This window comes from Lissotriton vulgaris, chromosome 2_1 (assembly GCF_964263255.1).
Source record: "Lissotriton vulgaris chromosome 2_1, aLisVul1.2, whole genome shotgun sequence".
NCBI classification, from domain to species: Eukaryota; Metazoa; Chordata; class Amphibia; order Caudata; family Salamandridae; genus Lissotriton; species Lissotriton vulgaris.
The window spans coordinates 1,167,260,285-1,167,279,512 of record NC_141687.1 but is presented as its reverse complement, the minus strand read 5'-3'; the positions used below and the strand labels follow the sequence as shown (position 1 = coordinate 1,167,279,512).

At 43.2% G+C, this 19,228-nt stretch overlaps 1 protein-coding gene across 3 annotated transcripts in view; it reads left to right on the top strand.

The window, feature by feature from the left end:
* The window catches only part of FCN3 (ficolin 3), a 96,938-nt gene that overhangs the window by 66,991 nt on the left and 10,719 nt on the right, over positions 1-19,228 (top strand). For all 3 annotated transcript variants that reach the window (XM_086956868.1, XM_086956869.1, XM_086956867.1), the window contains one exon: positions 5,830-5,964. In XM_086956868.1, coding sequence (XP_086812994.1) covers positions 5,830-5,964 — 135 coding nt within the window. The remainder of the gene's footprint in view (positions 1-5,829; positions 5,965-19,228) is intronic.

Sequence of the window (19,228 nt, the reverse complement as noted above, 5' to 3'; positions counted from 1 at the left end):
ATCAGCAACTTTTTTTTTAAAGAAATACATCCTGATTTTTTAAAATTTGGAGGGGATAGTAGCCTCTCTGATGGAAGAACTGAATAGGTTGGCTAGAACAGGACATACAAATGAAGAACCTCTGACAAATATATCGCAGGAACAAGGGTTGAGTGAAGTCGCTAGTTTCATAGTATACAGAGGAAGCTCAACTTAAGGAGGGGCAATGGGATAACACTCCATAAAGGTTAGTGAGGGGGGCTCCAGACCAGGTCACAGAAAGTGGGAGAGAAAACAGGCTGCTCAAAGAAGCAAAAATCTCAACCTACAAGCATTGTAATATGTCAGCTGAAGGCTGGAACAAGGTGCAGAAGGGTGACATAAGCGTTTTACTGTTATAAATACTTCACAGGAAGAATTAGCACTTCGATAATGTTTGAGGCATGGTACACTCTGCAGGCTTTCTGAAGCATTTTCTTATAGTCCTAGAGGACTGCAATACAGAACAGTTTACCCTACAGGAATATGACAGACTGCCGGCACGTCTGAGGGATATGCACCTGCATTTGACAGCATGGAGGTCTCGAGGGACGAGAAGGTCTAGACCTGGAAATTATGTTTTAATGAGGATTAACACCTCAACCCCAGTATTCATCCCTCAGTTGTAATGTTCGTGATACCGACTCACCAAGCTGCCTAAGCAGCAGGAAGAGGTGATTAGGCATTCTGATGAAGCGAGGTGAATGTAGAGCAGCCCACGAAGTCTTCTAATGAAGAGGACATTGGAGGTTCACAGGGAGACTTCAACGTTGAAAGAAAAGGGACAGTCAAAATGTCTCTCAAAGACAGACTAAAGGGTGGGCCTTAACTGATCAAAAAAAGTGAATCAACTAGGTGTCATAATGTAGGGAGGGTAACACGTTGTGTCAAATGAAGGCCATATGAGTGAAAAAAAGTTTGCAACAATTCAGCCATATGAGGAAGATATGGGTTGTCTACCATAAATTGAAATCCCATAGTATCAACAAATTGAAAGCTAGCAAGGTAACTGGCAATAGAAAGTTGCCAAAAATTGACTCAAAATTCGAGGTGAGTCCCAGTGTTCGATAGCTGGGACAAATACTCTGTGTTAAGGATGGAGAGAGAGTAATATGACAATTAATGTATTCTGGAGGCAGACTGTTGTCAATTATTGATCACCTTGAAAAACAATGAAGTAAAATACGAGTGCCCAAGCTTTACGACCAACCTACATGGAAGATTTTATAATCCCTGGAAATGGGTATTCTCAAATTAGGGCTAGAGGAGTTGTGCAACCATGTCTGTGTGAGAAAAGGTAGATCCAGTTTAGGGCCACGTAACAGTCGCACATTTCAATTTAGTGATGTGATAATGGACCTGCGAAAGGCGACAGGAGAGCTCAGAAGATAGGAAGTTAGATGTAGGGACCTTTAGGAAGAAACATAAAGTGCAACAGTTGTCTACTGGCTTTTGAGAGGTCTCACAAGAGGAAGTCACAGCATGGAGATATAGGCCCTACCTTGGAATTGAGGTTGAACTGTGTTTGCTTAATGTAAGAGAAAACTGGAGATTTTGGGGCAGTATTTCGGACCCTGTGCTCAGACTGTGTATGAAAGGACGTAGACAAGCTTGCTTTGCGTTTACAGTTGCACCAGGAACAAATACACCAATTGACGCAGAGATGGAGGGTGGAGGCAGAATGGTCACTTAGACAATAGGATGTCCCAGCAACATCAGGTATATATGGAAAGGAAGATAGGGCAACCAAAGAAAGGCAGAGCCCAGGGTACTCCATGCTGCTAAGGGCGGTTGTATGACCTTACAACGCATTCCCTCGCATCGCATGCCTTTTCCACGGATGCGTTACAACGGGAATGCCATTGCCACGCATACTGTTTACCACAAAAATGCTTTTACCAAGCATACCTTTACAATGATTTTCGTTGTATAACTATGCATGATAATGGCATTTTCATTGTAAACCGACTGCAGGGCTTATTATTTAGTTAAAATCTATAAATATGTTTTAAATAAATCCTAACCTAATAAATTAGTATAATAAAAAAAGATATACTCAGTTTCTTTGGACGGAATTCTCCTTCTTCTAACACTGTTTTAATTGGTCCTTTTTAGGTCGAGGACCGTAAGCTGCGCTTGCGCAGGCTCGGTGAGAGATTTAATGTTTTGTAGTATGGGGACTTGAACCCGCCTCTCTCCTCCATTGGCTGGCTTCCTAAACAGAGGCCAGCAATTGGAGGAGAGGGGTGTCACTCCGTTCAAGCCCCGTCTCTTCCGGACTCGGGGCGTGTTTTTTGCGTTCTTTCGCCCTGTGACATCATCCGTCACTCAGAACGCAAAAAACACGCCCCCGATTCCAAAATTTTTGGAGCTTTGCGGCCACCATTTTGCTGCTTGGTAAAACCAGGAGAGCAGCGTCTACCGATGACATGAGGTAACTATCCCTTGTCTTGCCTCTGCCACCCTTTTTGTGCCGTTTTTCGTGCCCCTGCCCCCCTGTTTGTGCCGTTCTTCTTGCCTCTGCCACCCTGTTTGTGCCGTTTTTCTTGTTGAATTTGCATCGCTGTGAGCAGAAGCCGGTGGCTGCCCCACCTTACAGCTGTGACATGGACTAGAGAGCGAGCCACCGGCTAGTACCCAGACCTGACTGCACACTGATGTACAGTAACAACATTGTAACACCTGTAAGAAGTCCGGACAGTGTGGGCGTACGGAAGTAGTAAGTGATAATAAACCAAATGAGATCAGTCTAGAAGATGCGATGGCAGGCCCATCAATGGTCTCCTAACAAGTGAGGGGCAGAACTAGAACTTGGCTTGAGAGTTATTGCTTTGATGGTGTCTGGAGCCATGCTTTGCTGGTGGAGGTGGGACAGACGGCACTGTGTCAACGCCTTGTGGGTCTGTGCGGAATGACAGGATCACAGTTTATAATGTTCTGTTGTTGCACTTTCTCTTTTGGTCCCTGAGGCCACATGTGTGACATTTTGGCGAATTGCAAAAGTTGTGCATATCTCATGTCCTGCACAGGGCCGCCCACGGGCTTGTAGTGTTATGGCCTCTTTAGATCTGGCAAGAGCTGCGACTGAACACAACATTGAGCCTTCCGTCTGCCCAAAACTCCCCACTGCATCAGTAAGGCCAGGTCCAGCGTTAGGAAACGAACAAGATCCGAGGTGATGGCACAGCCTCTGACCCCACTGACCCTTTGAGTGACCCATCGCCACAAAACCGGGCATAAGCAGGTGCCAGGATCACATCTCTAACAAACTCGTACATTTTCATTATTTTCTTGGAATTGCTTGATATTTTTGGAGGCAAATTATGTGAGCCCACCCACCCTTGGTGTCTGCCATGCCATCATCAGTTTTTGGGAGAGGGTGGTACAGCCAACACCTGTTTCCATAGAGCAGCCCTCGCAACGCCGCCGGCCCCAGACTGAAGGAAACATTGTGCCTTCAGGCTGTGGGCTTCTGGGACTCCCTGCCACGGCCCTCGTCAGCAGCAGGCCAGCGCCCTAGATGAAGGGGGTGAGTGGAAGGCAAACGAGCCCACCCCCACAAACACACATCCGCATTATAGGATTTACAACTCACGTGATCGTGGGCAGTCACGCCCATTATGAAATCAGCAGGACATCCCAAAACACACGCCTCCATTTGGCTCCACCGCAAAATCCTTTGTGCCCGGTAAATGGGAGAAATAACAGAGATTTTACCCAAGCATCACTCCCAAGTAGAATAATGTTACCGACGGGTCCACGTGCACGGAAAGTGAACGTCCTTCTCATACAGAGTCATTTCGGCACATAAATTGAACTTAAACGTGGCAGTGTCTCTGTGACTTATGTCCCTTGAGCAGGGCTTTATGTGGGATGAAGAAACTGGAGGGGCTCTCAAAGGGGTGTGGCCAATGTAATTAAGGGTGTGGCTTAAAAACACGAAAGCTAAAAATCTGTGCTTAGCATAGTGTGCCACCCAAGTTGTATTTTGCTGTTTCTGTAATTGCATCCATATATATGATACACCAAGTAACTTAATACCTACACCAAGTCAGGACTATTGGCTTTGTCAATGGTTGTTAGTTGCATAAGATAAATAAGCAGCAACTATGACTTGTATATTATTGAAAACGCTTCCACTTAGAGCCCTGGTGTGTGTGGGTGGCTCTATGTGAATGGATCTGTGTGGGTGGCTCTGTATGTGTGGGTGGCTTTGTGTGTGTGGCTCTGTGTGGGTATAAATGCAATAGGTCATGCATTTGCGAGCGATTAAGCTATTGGCATTGTAAATAACAATGCCATTTATTTATGATATAAAAAAATCACAAAAAAAATGTCATGAGCAATGCCAATAGCTCTACCTTTAATAATGCTGAGACCATTGCATTGTAAATGCTTGTTCTATTTTTTTGACAATGCAGTACATAGATGCACATACGTAATTACGTCGTTAGGGAGGCTCACGTTAAGGACAGGAGGCACAGAAGAGCGCTTTTTAGGTAAGAGTTTTTTTTAAACCCACTCGGTTTTTTTGGGGGGGAGACACCCCCAACACCCCCCAAGCCCCCTTTTTTATTTCTACCTTTAACTCACATTCCTTGACTACATATCTCATGGTAAAGGAATGCGTGGTAAAGGTTATCCGTGGTAACCACGCATGCATTATAAGGCATGCGTGGTTAGTGTATTCGTGGAAACGGCCGCGTTGTAGTGGCAGTTTCCCGCAAAGGGCGACAACTGAGAACTATTTGGAAAAGAATCAAAAGGCAAATAAAAGTTGAAAATCAATAAAAGGGAAAATAAATATCAACAAGTGTGATCGGCACCAAACAGCATAACAAAGGCAAAGGCAGGTGGAAGAGGTCAGGCTTCTAAAACTATAACGGAATAAATAAAACGGTCAAAGAAAGAAAACAACATTAAAAGTGAAGCGTCTGCCAATCGCAGTCACTGCACAGTGTCTAATAGCTAGTAAGAGAATAGCTAATATATAGAAGGAGGAAGGTGAAGCTAAGTTTCCTTGTACCTATAGGGGCAGTATGTATGCAGTCTTGTGTCTAGAAAATACAACATGTTTAATTCTAGGTTTGTAGAGTAGTGGTTCAGGTGAAATGAGACAGGGTGCTCTGAATCACCAGGTTGTTATCTATCCCAGAGGTACTAAACGTAGGTCCTCTTAGTCAACAGTCAAAGATGTTGGAAATCTCCCCTTATGATGTCTCACAGCGGTTTGACTTCTACTCCAATTATGGGTTCGCACTTGCAGAAACCCTGATTCTCACATGTATCCCTTATTGTATAGTGGACTATCACAGATGAACTTGTGATCCCCAGTAATTCTGTTACTAGGTGTTACGACACCCATGACATTGGTAATAACAGATGTGGAATTATTACCCTATTACACCAAGCCACTAATAACGAGTGCCTAAGTGACAAGCTGGAGAGGATTCTTAGATTGATGTGGATGGTGTGAAGTCCTGTTTAATTACTGATAAGCCTCTGCTTTCTTGTTGTTCATATCTATTAACATTTTCTGTTCATATATGCAGAGCAGTACATCTGAAAAAGGGAATTGGTGTAATGATTCAGGCAAATTTGAGGGAAGGATGAAAACTGTTGACAAGACTAGCAAATTCCCCCCTTTTTTGTCCTGCATGTATTCCATCCTACAAATCTTTCTTCTTGTGTTTTATCCACACAACAGTTGAATAGTGAAAGCAGCAAGCATGAGATCCTCCAGAGAATGGTTTAGTTGTTAACAGTCCCTCAATTTACTTGTCTCTCTCTTTTCTTTCTGTCTTCTCACAGGAGCCTACCAGCTTCGTATCGATGCCGCAGACTTTGAGGGTCAGTCGTGGTTCGCAATGTACAGTACCTTCAAAATCCTTGGTGCTTCAGAACTGTATACATTGATTTTGGGGGCCTACTCTGCTGGGACCATGGGTAAGCTTGTGCGATTTGGGGAGGGCAGATGCAATGGGAGTGTATTATTGTCTATGTCTTTGGCCACATAGCGACACATGCCATTTATGACACCTTCGGTCCATTCTGGCGCCTTCACACAGTTTTGTATCTCTGATAATCCTGAAGTTCACAGTTTTAACACTCTATGAACACTTACAGTCATCTCCACTACTAGATTACAAAACTAGTATGCAGTCGCAGTGCAACCTCAAGTAAAGTTCTTTTGGTCTCGGCTGCACTACTGTGCCCCTCTTGGGTACTTTCTACGATCCCTGAAATCCAGTTGACGGTGCTCCATAGTTGGCTTTTGAAAGAGCATGCATCATTGCTCACCACAAGCTTGTGCTACACAAGGGCAAAAAAACAATAACAACAAAACATCCTGAAAATAAAGTAGTAATGCTGGTGCACCTATGACACTACATCTTGAAAGTAATAACTGAATTTTCCCTTTACATTTGGTCTATAGGCCTAGCACTTTACAATACCTTAAGAATTGTAGACAAGAGCATAGGCTGCCGACTGGTCATGCTTGTTGTCTCCACCGCTGTATTGCCTCTGTATTCCAAAGCAACTCCTCTAAAAATAAACTCCCTCAATTATTAGTTCTAAAATATAAAATTTGAAAAAAAACCACTTCCCAAATTGTTTCTTTCCAAAATATATTGAAGTAAGGAGTGGGTAAAAGGGGTTAAGGTGTTAAGGGTTTGAGTAAGGGTATTGGGTTTAAGAATTTGCAGCTAATTATGGGGCTAGGGATTAAGGGTATATGGTTTGGGTATTGAGTTAAGACTTGGATTTATAGGGACCAGACATTAAGGGCTCAGGGCTAAAAGTCAAGGGTTAGAAGTAGATCCTTAACGGTACGGGGTTAAGTGGCAAATGATTAAAAGTGTAGTACTAAAAGTATTGGTTAATGAGTCTATGGTATCGGGGTAATAGTACAGAATTTTAAAGTATGTGATTTTGGGTTAAGGGTGTAAAGATTATAGGTGTACGTTTAAGAGTTTGGTGTACAGGTTAAGGGTTAAGGGCTTAGGGTTATGGGTACATGGAATATACGTTAAGGCTATTGGTTTAAGGGTTAAGGGTGTTGGGCTGGGGGTTTGGTGGTAGGAATCAGTGTTGGGGGACAGAGTTAAGGGCTACAGGTTTGGGAAAGGCATTAGGGTGCGCTGTTAAGGTTTAAGGTTGAGGAGTCACGGCTATGGGGTTACTGCCTGGAGAATAGGGCTTAAAGGTATGGGGTAAGATGGAAGGGTTTGGTTGTAGGGTTCAGGGGTTGGCGGAGAGGGTTAAAGTTACATGTTTAGGATTGATGGGTTAGGTGTTATCTGAATAGGAATTAAGGTTTAACGGTGAAGGCCACAGGGCTAAAGATGTTGGGGTTAAGGCCGTGGCTACTTATTAGAGGATGGGTATGGTGTACAGGCTTTGCAGGTATGAGGATAAGGGTCAGGGGTACAGTGTTAACGATTTAGTGGGGATTAGTATTATGCATATAGGACTAACCCATGATTGTATTTGTTTAGTTTTCACTTTCAGAAATGTGTTTTTTAACTTTTCCTCCTCCAATACTGTCTTTTGAGGATCGCCTTTATTTGTTACGTGTCTTTTTGTTTCACCTTGTCATTCCTTTTACTGTAAAGCGCTCTACTACCTTCGGCTCTTGTTAGCGCTATAGATAACTTCTAAATAAATAAATCAATAAGTATTACAAATGCCTTTTACAGCAACAATTCATGTAATTAATATAAATCAAATAAATCAATTTCACGTCTGCAAGGTTTGACACTGTGAACTTTCCTACCCTTTTAAATAGAGGAGCCGTGCTAAGGAGCTCCCCTCTTAACTGGCTCCACTAATCTCTGGAACACCAATTCTAGAAAATGCCATTGGGCCCTTTCCTCTGCCTGGAAGGGTTCCCTTCGTGTGCCGAACCACATCCTCCTCAATGTATTTTTAATCATTTATCTCACCCCCCCCCCCATCACAAAATCATTACAGATTCTCAAGTCCCGTGCAACCATATGTTGATGATACCAGCTGATGGTTTCCAGCTATTTGTTACAAATTGTCTCTGGAAGCCTCATCAGAGACTGAGTTATTGAAAGTTCTTGATAGAGTGAGTCCTGAATGCAAGATAATTATTTCCAATTAACAGTGCTTAATTTGTAGAAAAATAAGTGCCAGGGCTCTTGCCAGAAGGCTGCGGCAACTTGTACCGCACATTACCCCTGCCACGCTGCCAGTGATAGTAACAACACAACTTCTAATCATAACACTCCTACAAGTGTGACAATTCGGACTATATCAGGCCCCAAAAGCTATAAGGATGGCTTGGTTGGCAGGTGATAGTCATTTAAATGCATAATGAATAAATAATTAGCTGGTATGGTCATCTCTAAATTAGCCGGACACCGCCACCTTGTGGCAGAATGTCACAAGAACCTGCGTTGGTAATTAAGTGCTGGTGCTGAGCACCAGAAACCACTGGCTCAAATTAAGCACTGCAATTAAACAGCCTCAAGGTTGAGCTCATTAATTTCTATTCCAAAGCCCATCCCAATTTGTCATGCTTGCCTCCTGCAGAAATCTTTAAACAGCAATTTATTCTGCATAAGGAAAAAACATGAACGCTTGTACATTGAGGTCAATGTTTCTCTGAACATTCAAACTGGGTCTTGAAAAATTTCTAACCTCCCCCACGAACAAGGCTACTGACATCTTCTCATAACCATCATTAAGACAGACTAAAATGATAACATCTGTACTGGTCATGTGAGCTTCTCGCTAGCACTCAAAAACCCCAGTCTAAATTCCCACTCAGTGCACAAACTAAAAATCCACTACCATCACTACTATCAGAATGAGCACATAAATCCTACCAAACTATATTTTCCCTGGTGTTCCAAACAGTCTTCACAATCACCTCCAATGAAAATACTACAGCAGACTTGGCACAGCAGCCCCACCAAACAAAAGAAGCAAAACCAAATTACTCATTAAATGGTTTTACCATGACCAGTCTACACTAATGATAGGGTGTCCAACTTTGTACCTATCTGGTGTGCATTCAAAAATGTACTTCCTTTAAGGAAAACCGGTTGAATAAAAAAAAAAACAATCACAAACATGTTAGTCTGCTGACCCCAGCATGCCCCCAACCGGCTGATGGCCACCAATTGGACTGAGTGGCCATTTGCAACCTACCTCATGAATAGTAATTAGGTAGGTCAACTCACTTTGAGTGGTGATTTTACGAACAGCCCTCCCTGTACATAGGTGCGCAATGTATGACCACTTTTGGCAAATGCAATTTTTGTACATCTGGCCCCAGATTGTGACGGCACCTGATTTTTAGGTATATATGGTAAGTGTACTTATGAGCTCACACGTACCTTACACAAGTGGCAACACTCTGATTCAACTCTCAGTATTACATTTTAATATTTGTTACTCTTCTTGATAGTTTCATCACTAAGTTTAGCTTGATAAACATTCTAGCATTTCAAACAGTCGACCTATGACCTACTGACAAATGCAAAATAATTATTACATTACTTCCTGCCGAAAAAACAGTACTCTTCTCATTTTCGTCACCTAATGAGGATCTATAGTTTGCATTTACCTTTTCCTTTGTGATTAGTGCCATAATCAAAAACAAATTTTGGATGCTATTATATGTTTCTTCATTTCTAATGTACCTTTCTGACACTGCTGCTGCCTCACATCATTTTGGGATTTCTGAAAAATGCCTCTCTGTTGAGTCCAAATCAGTGTTCGTTTGAAATATGTGGGATTCACGTATTTTGTCTCCTAATAGCTACATGTGCCTCCAATTGTATCCTGTATCACATGTATTTCCATGTCTATCGTGTCTCTCTCTCCCTGTGTCGAAAATGTCATCTGATTTGGTGTTTTGCATTTTTTTTTTCTTATTGTACCCCTTCTTTCTTACGTCTGCTATGGACTGAGGAATGATAAATCCTCTTCATCCTCAATATCCTTTGTATAAAACCACCTTTTCCTTCATCTTCAAGTAAGCCCTGCTACTGTGGGACTGTGTGACATGGGCTCAGGTCACTAGTCTGAAAAGGGATGTGTAAAATATTAATAAATGCCATAATGTAAGGTAACTAGATGAGTGGTGTACCGTGTAGAGCTACATATATGAAAAAATAGTTATCGAAATAGGATTTTAATCTTAATAATCTTAAATTGTTCCGTTCTGACCTACAGTACCACACTGCAGGCTGATATTTTGTAGCAGTGTTGCCCTATCTGACAAATGCTACACTTAGGAGCCTATTCAATTCACAAAACTAAATATACATGTGAATATTTACTTGTGTGTACACATAGGTGAAACGACACCCTTTTTTGCTTTTCACAAATTATGATGTAGATTTACACCTAGGAGTAGACTTACTTGTCTCTTCCCCCTCAAAACAGGAGGCAGAAGGAGCCTCCTAAAACATGATTTACAAGTGTAATTTTACTACTAGTAACTTTACACACGTAGATGTTTATCTCCACGACTGTGAAGGAACTCGCCCAATGGGAAAGTATAGTGAAAATTATTAAAGTTTTTTCGTGTTTAATATAACCATAAATACTGAACTTATAATATAAATGTGAAATACTTTAAACTATGGGAGATCACATCACCTCACTATGAGCAGATTGATTGAATCGAAGGTCTTCCCTTCTGCATCAAGCTTTCTGCGTCCATTTCCTGTTCCGGCCTTCTGCTCTACCGACCTCCTAACTCTAGCCCCACTCACTTGCCTGACTTGACGGATTATATCACGCAAGCTTGCATGTGGTATGCCAACCTCACTCTACTGGGGGATCTGAATTTACATGTGGATGACGTATCTTGCCCATACAGTTCTAACTTTATTGCCACACTCGCAGGATGCAACCTCACGCAATTAGTTACCTTCCCCACACATAGAGCTGGCCACACGCTGGATCTGATATGTTCCAACCTCCCTGACATATCGGTCTTGGCTCCTCGGCTAGTAATCTGGTCCGATCATTTTCTTGTTCCCTTTTCTTTTCAATTGACCCACATTGAGAGAGCCATCTCGACACCTAAGGAGTTTGGAAGGAACTGGAGCAAAATCTCCCCAGAATCACTATCCAATTACTTGAAGGATTCCAAACCGTCCCCAGCTCATGATCTTGAATCAAGCATATCTAATCTTAATAAGTGGGTGGGCACAGCTATTGACTCCCTAGCTCCTCAGAAATTGATTAAATCTCCCAGATCCTCCCCCTCAGCTCCCTGGTTTTCTGAGGAACTTAGACAAAAGAAGTCCACCTGCAAGGCTCTTGAACGTTGCTGGAGACTTACATACTCTCTAGAAAGTAAGGTTGACTATCGTGTTGCTCTCAAAGAATATCGCAAACTTCTCATAAAATGCAAGAAAGCCTTTTTATCCAATAGAATTGATAATACAAGAAACTCCTCCAGAGAGATTTTCAAAATTGCCAAATCCTTTACCGATCCCCAGGCCCTGACCTGCTCTCATCCCACGTCACAGACTCTATGTAATAAACTCTCTGAATTCTTCGAAGACAAAATTGCACTTATCTATTCTTCCTTTTCCAAACCGCATATCAACTCCTATACCTGTGAAGTACCTATGGTGGAACAATTTCCTCCATTAGTACTCGCAGAATTCACTGAAATATCTGAAGAAACCTCTCTTAGGGAACTACTTAAATGTAAGTCTGGCTCTCCTAGCGACCCCTGGCCTGCTAAACAATACAAAGCCCTGGCAGGACTCCTCAATCCCCATTTAAATTCCATCTGGAACGTGTCTCTGAGGTCAGGTATTTATCCAGCTGCTTGAAAAAAACGCATTTCTACTTCCCATCCTAAAAAAAGCCAATGCCGACCCAGAGGCCCCTGGTAACTACAGGCTCATTTCCCTTCTTCCTGAGCCGGCCAAGATCTTGGAGAAGCTGGCCCACCAACAAGTGTCCAGTTTTATTGAGTCCAGAGGTCTCCTCCATGATTCTCAATCTGGGTTCCGCTCCGGTTACAGTACCGAGTCAGCCCTGATTGAAATGGCGGACTCTATACGATGGACTTTAGATGGAGGCTCCAAAGTGGTGTTAGTGCTGCTGGACTTGTCAGCAGCATTCAACACCGTTTCCCATCCCATCCTCCTGAACCGCCTGAAGTCCATAGGAATCCAGGGTACAGTACTGGATTGGGTGTCTTCCTTTCTTGTAGAACGCAAACAACAGGTTCAAACCCACCCCTACACTTCTACTGCAAGACCCCTTAAATGGGGTGTCCCACAGGGCTCGTCATTAAGCCCTCTTCTTTTTAATATATATCTCACCCCCTTGGCTGAAATGATCTCAGAGTCAGGAATTAAAATAACATCCTACGCTGATGATACTCAGCTCCTATTCACCTATAAGGATGTATTCATTGACACTTTTGACCCTCTCAAAAAATGTCTTAGGAACATTGCAGAATGGATGGACCGCAATTTTCCAAAACTTAATGCGGATAAGATCGAGGTCTTGTTTTTTAACCAACCATCACCCCTTGCCTCCAATCTCTGGTGGCCGGAAGAATTGAGTGTTGCTCCTCTTCCCAAAGATTCAGTCAGGAATCTGGGCGTCAGGTGGGACAACCGTTTGTCCTTTGCCACCCAGGTCCAGACAGTATCTTCCGCCTGTTTCAGGAAAATTAAAATGATTAAAAAATTCATTGACTACCTGCCTAGCAACACTCGTAAAACTGTGGTTCAGGCACTTATTACATCTCATTTAGACTATACAAATGGACTTTACCTGGGTCTGTCACAAGGCCTATGCCACAGACTCCAAACAGTCCAAAATGCTGCTGCCCGCCTGATCTGTGGCATCTCGCTAAGACAACACATATCCCCTTACTTGCGGAAGATGCACTGGCTCCCCATAACCAAAAGAATCAAGTTTAAAGCAATGACATTGGCTTTTCGGGCAGCCAAAGGCCTAGGACCAGCCTACCTTAGAAAGAGACTCTGTCCCTACAATCACTCTAGAGCCTTTCACTCTAATACCAAACTTCTACTTGTCACCCCTAGATTTAAAAAAACTAGATCAGGAGGTAAATCTTTCAAAGTGTGTGCCACCCAACTTTGGAATAAACTTCCACTCCTACTCCGTACGATCCAGCCGGAACCGTAGTTTCGTAGATCTCTCAAGACCTGGCTATTCCCCCACCAGGATTAAGTCTTGTGCAAATTGCTGTATGTCAACTAGCGCCGGGACACCCCGTTGGGGGTAGCTGTGCGCTTTATAAAATACACAAATAAATAAATAAATAAATAATTGAATAAATATGTATTATTAACCTAATAAAATAAAATGTAACAACACATATACCCATCATATATATATTTTAAATACTCTTTATATTTAGTGTTTAACAGAACAATTCGTTGAAGGCAAGCCACACAAAATTGGAAGTATACATTACAGTTAGTGTCTCAGCGTGTCTCAATATGAGCCCGTGCATACAATTACATAGTTAGTATATAAACAAATTATCGACGTTCGATCTCGTCCCTTCCCCTTCTTAACTCCTCTGTTGGAGAGATGCAAAGATCGCCCCTGAATGTATTCCATTTAGCCCATTTTTTGTCCCATTTCTTGGGGCATCCTCTATTCTTATAGACTTCTTCTTCTGCTGTCATGGATCTGTCCATTTCTTTTGCCCAGTCCCCAATTCGAGGCTTATCGCTTACTCCCCTTTTCTGTGCAATATTTCTTTTGGCTATGGCCAGACCCAGAGATACCCAGGTCTGCTCAGTGCTGGTCAGGTCAGTGGTCTCCCATATGTTGAGGAGATATAGTCGTATGGCGCAGGTAATTTCTTTCTCGCAGACCTCCTGTAATTTAGTGAGGATTCCCTCCCAATAGAGTCGAATCTTGGCACATACCCCATCATATTTAATGTGTATTAATGAATGTGTAAAATATGAATTCAAATATATATATATAATTCATAAATTCAATTTATATATATAAATACATTTAATTTATAAATTATAATTTTTAAACTTTTGTTTAAATGCCGCCCTATTTATTGTCTAGTAAATTTTGTTCAAAGTTGATTTAATTCAGGTTATTTTTATATTTTTAGTTAATAAAGTTTATCATTACATTTTTGAAATACTAAAATAATGTATAATGATATTTTTTCTAACACTAGGTAGATAAATATATTTCGTATATCTGTACTTATGCATATAAGTAGGTATTGAAGAAGAAGATTCGAAATGGTCCATCCCACGTCATTACCCCCCCATTCGAAAATGGTCTGCAAGGGCAATCCAAATCAATGCCCTTATCAGGGATCACAAACTAAGAGCACTTAACGGTAGGACCATGTCCGACCGCGCAGGTGCGATGACCTTTAATAGGCTGACAGGGCTGTCCAGAATTGATTACATCTTAATGGACGTTAGTATGTGGACTGACCTAATTGATATGGAGGTGGTATCTACTCAGGATAGTGACCATAACCCCTTGTGCAGCAAGTTTAAGTGGGGTAACCTTAAAGATAGGGGGGTGAGTGCCCCCATGAAGTTAACTAAAGAGATTATCCCATATAATAATAATCGTAGACTGAAATGGGATAAGGCAAACTTGAAGGAGGACCAACTAGGGACCATTAAATCCCTGGTGGTGGGCCTGCATTTGGATCTGGAGGTTTGGGATCGGGAAAACGGGAGTAGCCCGAATCCTCCCATTACCCTTGATACAGTTTATAAAGCCACAATAGAGCAAGTAAGTCACTATTTTCTCTCTAAAGGGAAACGTTGCAGAATGAATACACCCCCCATTTCAAGCAACCCTTGGTATTCGGCCCAGTGCAAGGGTAAAAGGAAAAACCTGACAGAAGCCCTTCTCTCAAGAGATCCTTTACTAGTTAGAGCGGCTAGGAAGAATTATTTGAAAGTATTAGCGCTGGCTAAACGTGAATGGGAGGAACAGCATTGGCAGGATTTAACAGATGCTGTGAGTATGAGGAACCCAAAGCTATTTTGGGACTTAATCAATAGAGCTAGACAGGGGAGATCGCAACCACTAGCAGCTCATATAACTAGCCAGCAATGGTTTAATCACTTCTCAGCTTTATATGGCGGAACTGAAGATACAAATAGCCCCGTGGTAGCCAGCGGTGGGGGTTGGGAACCTACAGGGGAGGACAAGCATCCATTTACGGCCTCAGAAGTAGCAGTGGCTATTAGACACTTGACCCCAAAGAAGGCAACCGGTCCGGATGGGATCCCAGGGGACCTCCTGATTGCGGAACCTATGGCCTGGGCCAACTTAATTGCCATTATAAGGAATTTGATTGTAAGGGGCCATCCTGTGCCAGATTCCTGGAAGGGGGCTGAGGTGGTTACTGTGTATAAGAAGGGGGCAAGAGATGACCCTGCCAATTACAGACCTATCAGTTTGATAGATGTAATTCAGAAAGTGGTTGGCAGGGTCATTATCTCAAGGGTTGGCGATTGGATGGAGGAGGCTAGCATCCTCTACCACCTCCAAGCAGGATTCCGCCGGAAAGTGGGCACGATGGACCAGGTCTTTCGCTTTTTTGTTATCTATTGGAAGACAGTTACCATCAAAAAGGGCAGTCTTTATATGGCCTTCATAGATCTCAAAACAGCTTTTGACCTGTTCCCTCTGGCTAAATTGTGGGAGATTTTAGGAAGTATGGGCTTCCCCGGTAGACTCTTGAGTTTAATTGTAAAGCTCCACGAGGGGAACTATGCGAGGATCAGATGGGGTACCCAGGGACAGCTGTCTGATAGGGTCCCCGTGAGGAGCGGAGTACGCCAGGGCTGTGTTATGGCTCCGACTCTTTTCTCCTTGTTTGTGAATGGAGTGGTGGATCATCTGAGAGGGGAAGAGTCGGATGCTCCATCCCTGGCGGGGGAAAGAATCCCCACTCTACTCTTCGCTGATGACACTATACTGATCTCCAAATCCCCAGCAGGATTGCAAAAGCTTTTGAATCAATTTAGCTCCTTCTGCATAGATAGAGGCTTAACCATCAATACCTCGAAAACCAAGCTGATGGCTTTCTCACCCTCCAAAAGATTTAAAAACAACTTCTCGCTCAATGGGGCACCCCTGGAGATGGTCGATTCATTCGACTATTTAGGGGTGCGGATAAATAGTCGAATGAACTGGAAGGACCACTTGGCTAAAATGTTACTTGGTCACAAAAGAGTAACTGGGGTGACCTTGAGGGAGTATCGCGAGTCAACAAGTAAACCTGTGTCTCCGGTCATGGCCATTTATGAGGGCCAGATACTCCCGGCTGCATTATATGGCTCTGAGCTTTGTGGGTTCAAAAACGTTCTGGAACTTTCCTTAGCGGAAAATAAGTTTCTGAGGGAGGTGGTGGCTCTCCCCGCCTCTACCCCGTTGATGCCCTTGCGACTAGATCTGGGCAGACGAGCCCTAAAGGACCTAGTGAGGCTGCGTCCATTGCTCTTCTGGGTCCGCCTAAGAAGGACCAAGGAGCTTGCCAAATATGCTGAAGGGTTGGACGACCTAATATTGCTTGATACTGGCAACAAGATTGGATGGCTGGACAATGTCAGACACCTGGTTCTCCAATTGGGATTGAGAGATGTGTGGGAGACCCAAATGCCGCCGCCCAAACTAGTGATCAAGAAGTTATACTGGGATTGGGTGCAGGGCGAGGCAATACGCGGGGGGGGCTGGGGGTTCACTCACTGAACGGTTCTTAGAGTTCAAATGGGCTAGAAAGCTGGAACCCCTTTTTGATCTTATAACCAAGCCTCTAGACAGAGCGTTATATTTAAAATTAAGGTACGGGACCCTCCCGGTGCATGAATTCACCGCGAGGTGGTCCAACTCTGGTGGCCCTTCGCGTTCGTGCCCTGGTTGTGCAGCCCCTAAGGAGTCTGTGGCCCACTTACTTTTTGCCTGCCCCGCCTACAAAGTGGCCCGGAAGATCTGGCTGAAACCTGTATGCAGGGAGTTGGGGCTGAGGTGTCACAGACTGGCCTTACGTGTACTCTCTACTGACTCATCATCCACTGCCATGATATGCGGGGTGGCAAAATATTTGAGCAGTGCATGGCTGACGCGCTCAAGGATACTGAAGCTGCACTGTAGGCTACCAATCGATTGACTGTATGTAATTGATGGTTCTCCTATTATAACATAGTGAACTGTTAAGGATGTTTTGGCTAAGGTCCATATTATTTATATTGTCATATTTTATCATTGTTCTAGCGGGGGAAATGTACTTTTATTGTGTATATGTACTCTTTTATGGTGAGCAATTTTTACCGAATAAAGATATTAAAAAAAAAAAAAGTATGCATATAATATGCATATAATTTAAATGTCAAAATAATGTCATTTATTTAATATTACTTCCTATAAGGTATTATGTTATTTGAATGCCTCCATCTGTTTCTATGAGAGGGGTTCCACTACTAGTGGTGCTTGACTTACTCCAAGGCTGGGTTGTAGTTCATTTTAGCCTGTTTTGACACATTTTCAGGGCTTTAATGACTACAGATGATAATCTGTGAACAGCAATGCTCTTTTTTCGTCAGTGTGTATTTGTATCAGCATATCCCTCCCTAAAGCTCTCCTTACATTTCCGTAGCCTCCTTCCATTTGTAGTAGATGTACCCCATTGTCCCACCACTCAAACTGGCCTCTCACACATTTACTATCGAGACATAAACTTACATGTACAGAGCTCTCTGCCACTGAAAAGCTGGGAAGGGCAGAGATCGAGTTCTTCCTAAGGGTTACAAATACGTTTGGGAGTCTGAGAGAAGTGATACTGAGTACTACTTTACATATTTAAAAAATCAGTTTGTGAATGGGCCACTAACTCAAAACTTGTCTTGGGTGGTAGTGTTTGAGAAGAATTGTTCAGTGTATGACTAGCAAACAAAACAGAAGACTTATAATTGGCAGTTTTACTTTTTACATGTAGGGATGTAATGTTTTTACATTTTATCCTGCCATAGATGATTTTTCAGAATATCTGCATCCCTTGGCTGGAGGTAACACTACTAAGCTAGTTAACAACTGTGCTATGAGCTACTCAAGTGTCAAAGTTCAATGACTCCCTTGGCCAAAAGACATGAAGAGGGGACAAAGCTGAAAGGGGATGGGTTACATCTTCTGTGGCCTCCCAGTCACACTGGCACTAGCTCCTTGTTCGAAGCGTATCCGTTAGTTTCACCTGGAGATAATAAATACCTCTTTTCTCTTGAAGTGCACAGTTGATTTCTTTAGGCAAAGTGAGGGAAGGGCTCAGATTTGGGAGAAGGTTTGCTTCAATTAAGGATGCCCTCAACTGTTTTTATTTTTCACAGAAACTTCTATGAAACGTACTTGTTCAGAAATCAATTCTTGCAGGGTTTCAGTTATGTAACATCACTTGGCTTTAGGACATATATCTGTATGCCCACATATATCCAAATGTTAATGTTTCAGAAATCTTAGATGCAAAGATATTCTCCAGCTCAAATCCAACATCTTGTGGGGCAGCTCCATCAGTCTGGAACTCTCTACCCAAAGAGATGGGATTTCACAATACTATACCCCCTGTCTGAATGAAAAAAGCCAGAACACTATTTTTAGCTCATAATGTAAATACTTTGGGGCAGATTTACAAGCTCCTTGTGCCGCTTTTACGCCGCCGTTGCGTCACTTTTGTGACGCAGAGGCGGTGCAAAAGATGCGCCATGGTGCGGGGTATTTACAACGTGACACATCTCCCAAATGCGTCACGTTGTAAAGCCCTGCCCCAGAAGAGGCGTACCATTGCAGGGGGAGGCGTTCCGGCACAGGAACTCCTCCCAAAAGTGGCTGAGTGAAATCCACAAGATTACAATCAGTCACTTTTGGGCCCAAGCTGCGTCAAAACCCTGCGCCTGCTTGAAGGCGTAAGGATTGACGCAGCATTCTGCACATAGGGCCCCCCTGACCATTGCTGGAGCTGCGTTGCGCTTGCGACGCAACTCCAGCAATGCGCCGTTTTTACGGCACAGATGCGTGACGCATCTGTGCCGTTTTTGCCCCATGGTGCGCCGCATTGTAAATGTGGCGCATCAAGGGTGGCAGAGCTGCGGCGCACAATTACTGGCGCATCCCTGCCGATATGCAGGGATGCGCCAGTAATTGTGAATCTGCCCCTTAGGGCCTCATTTAT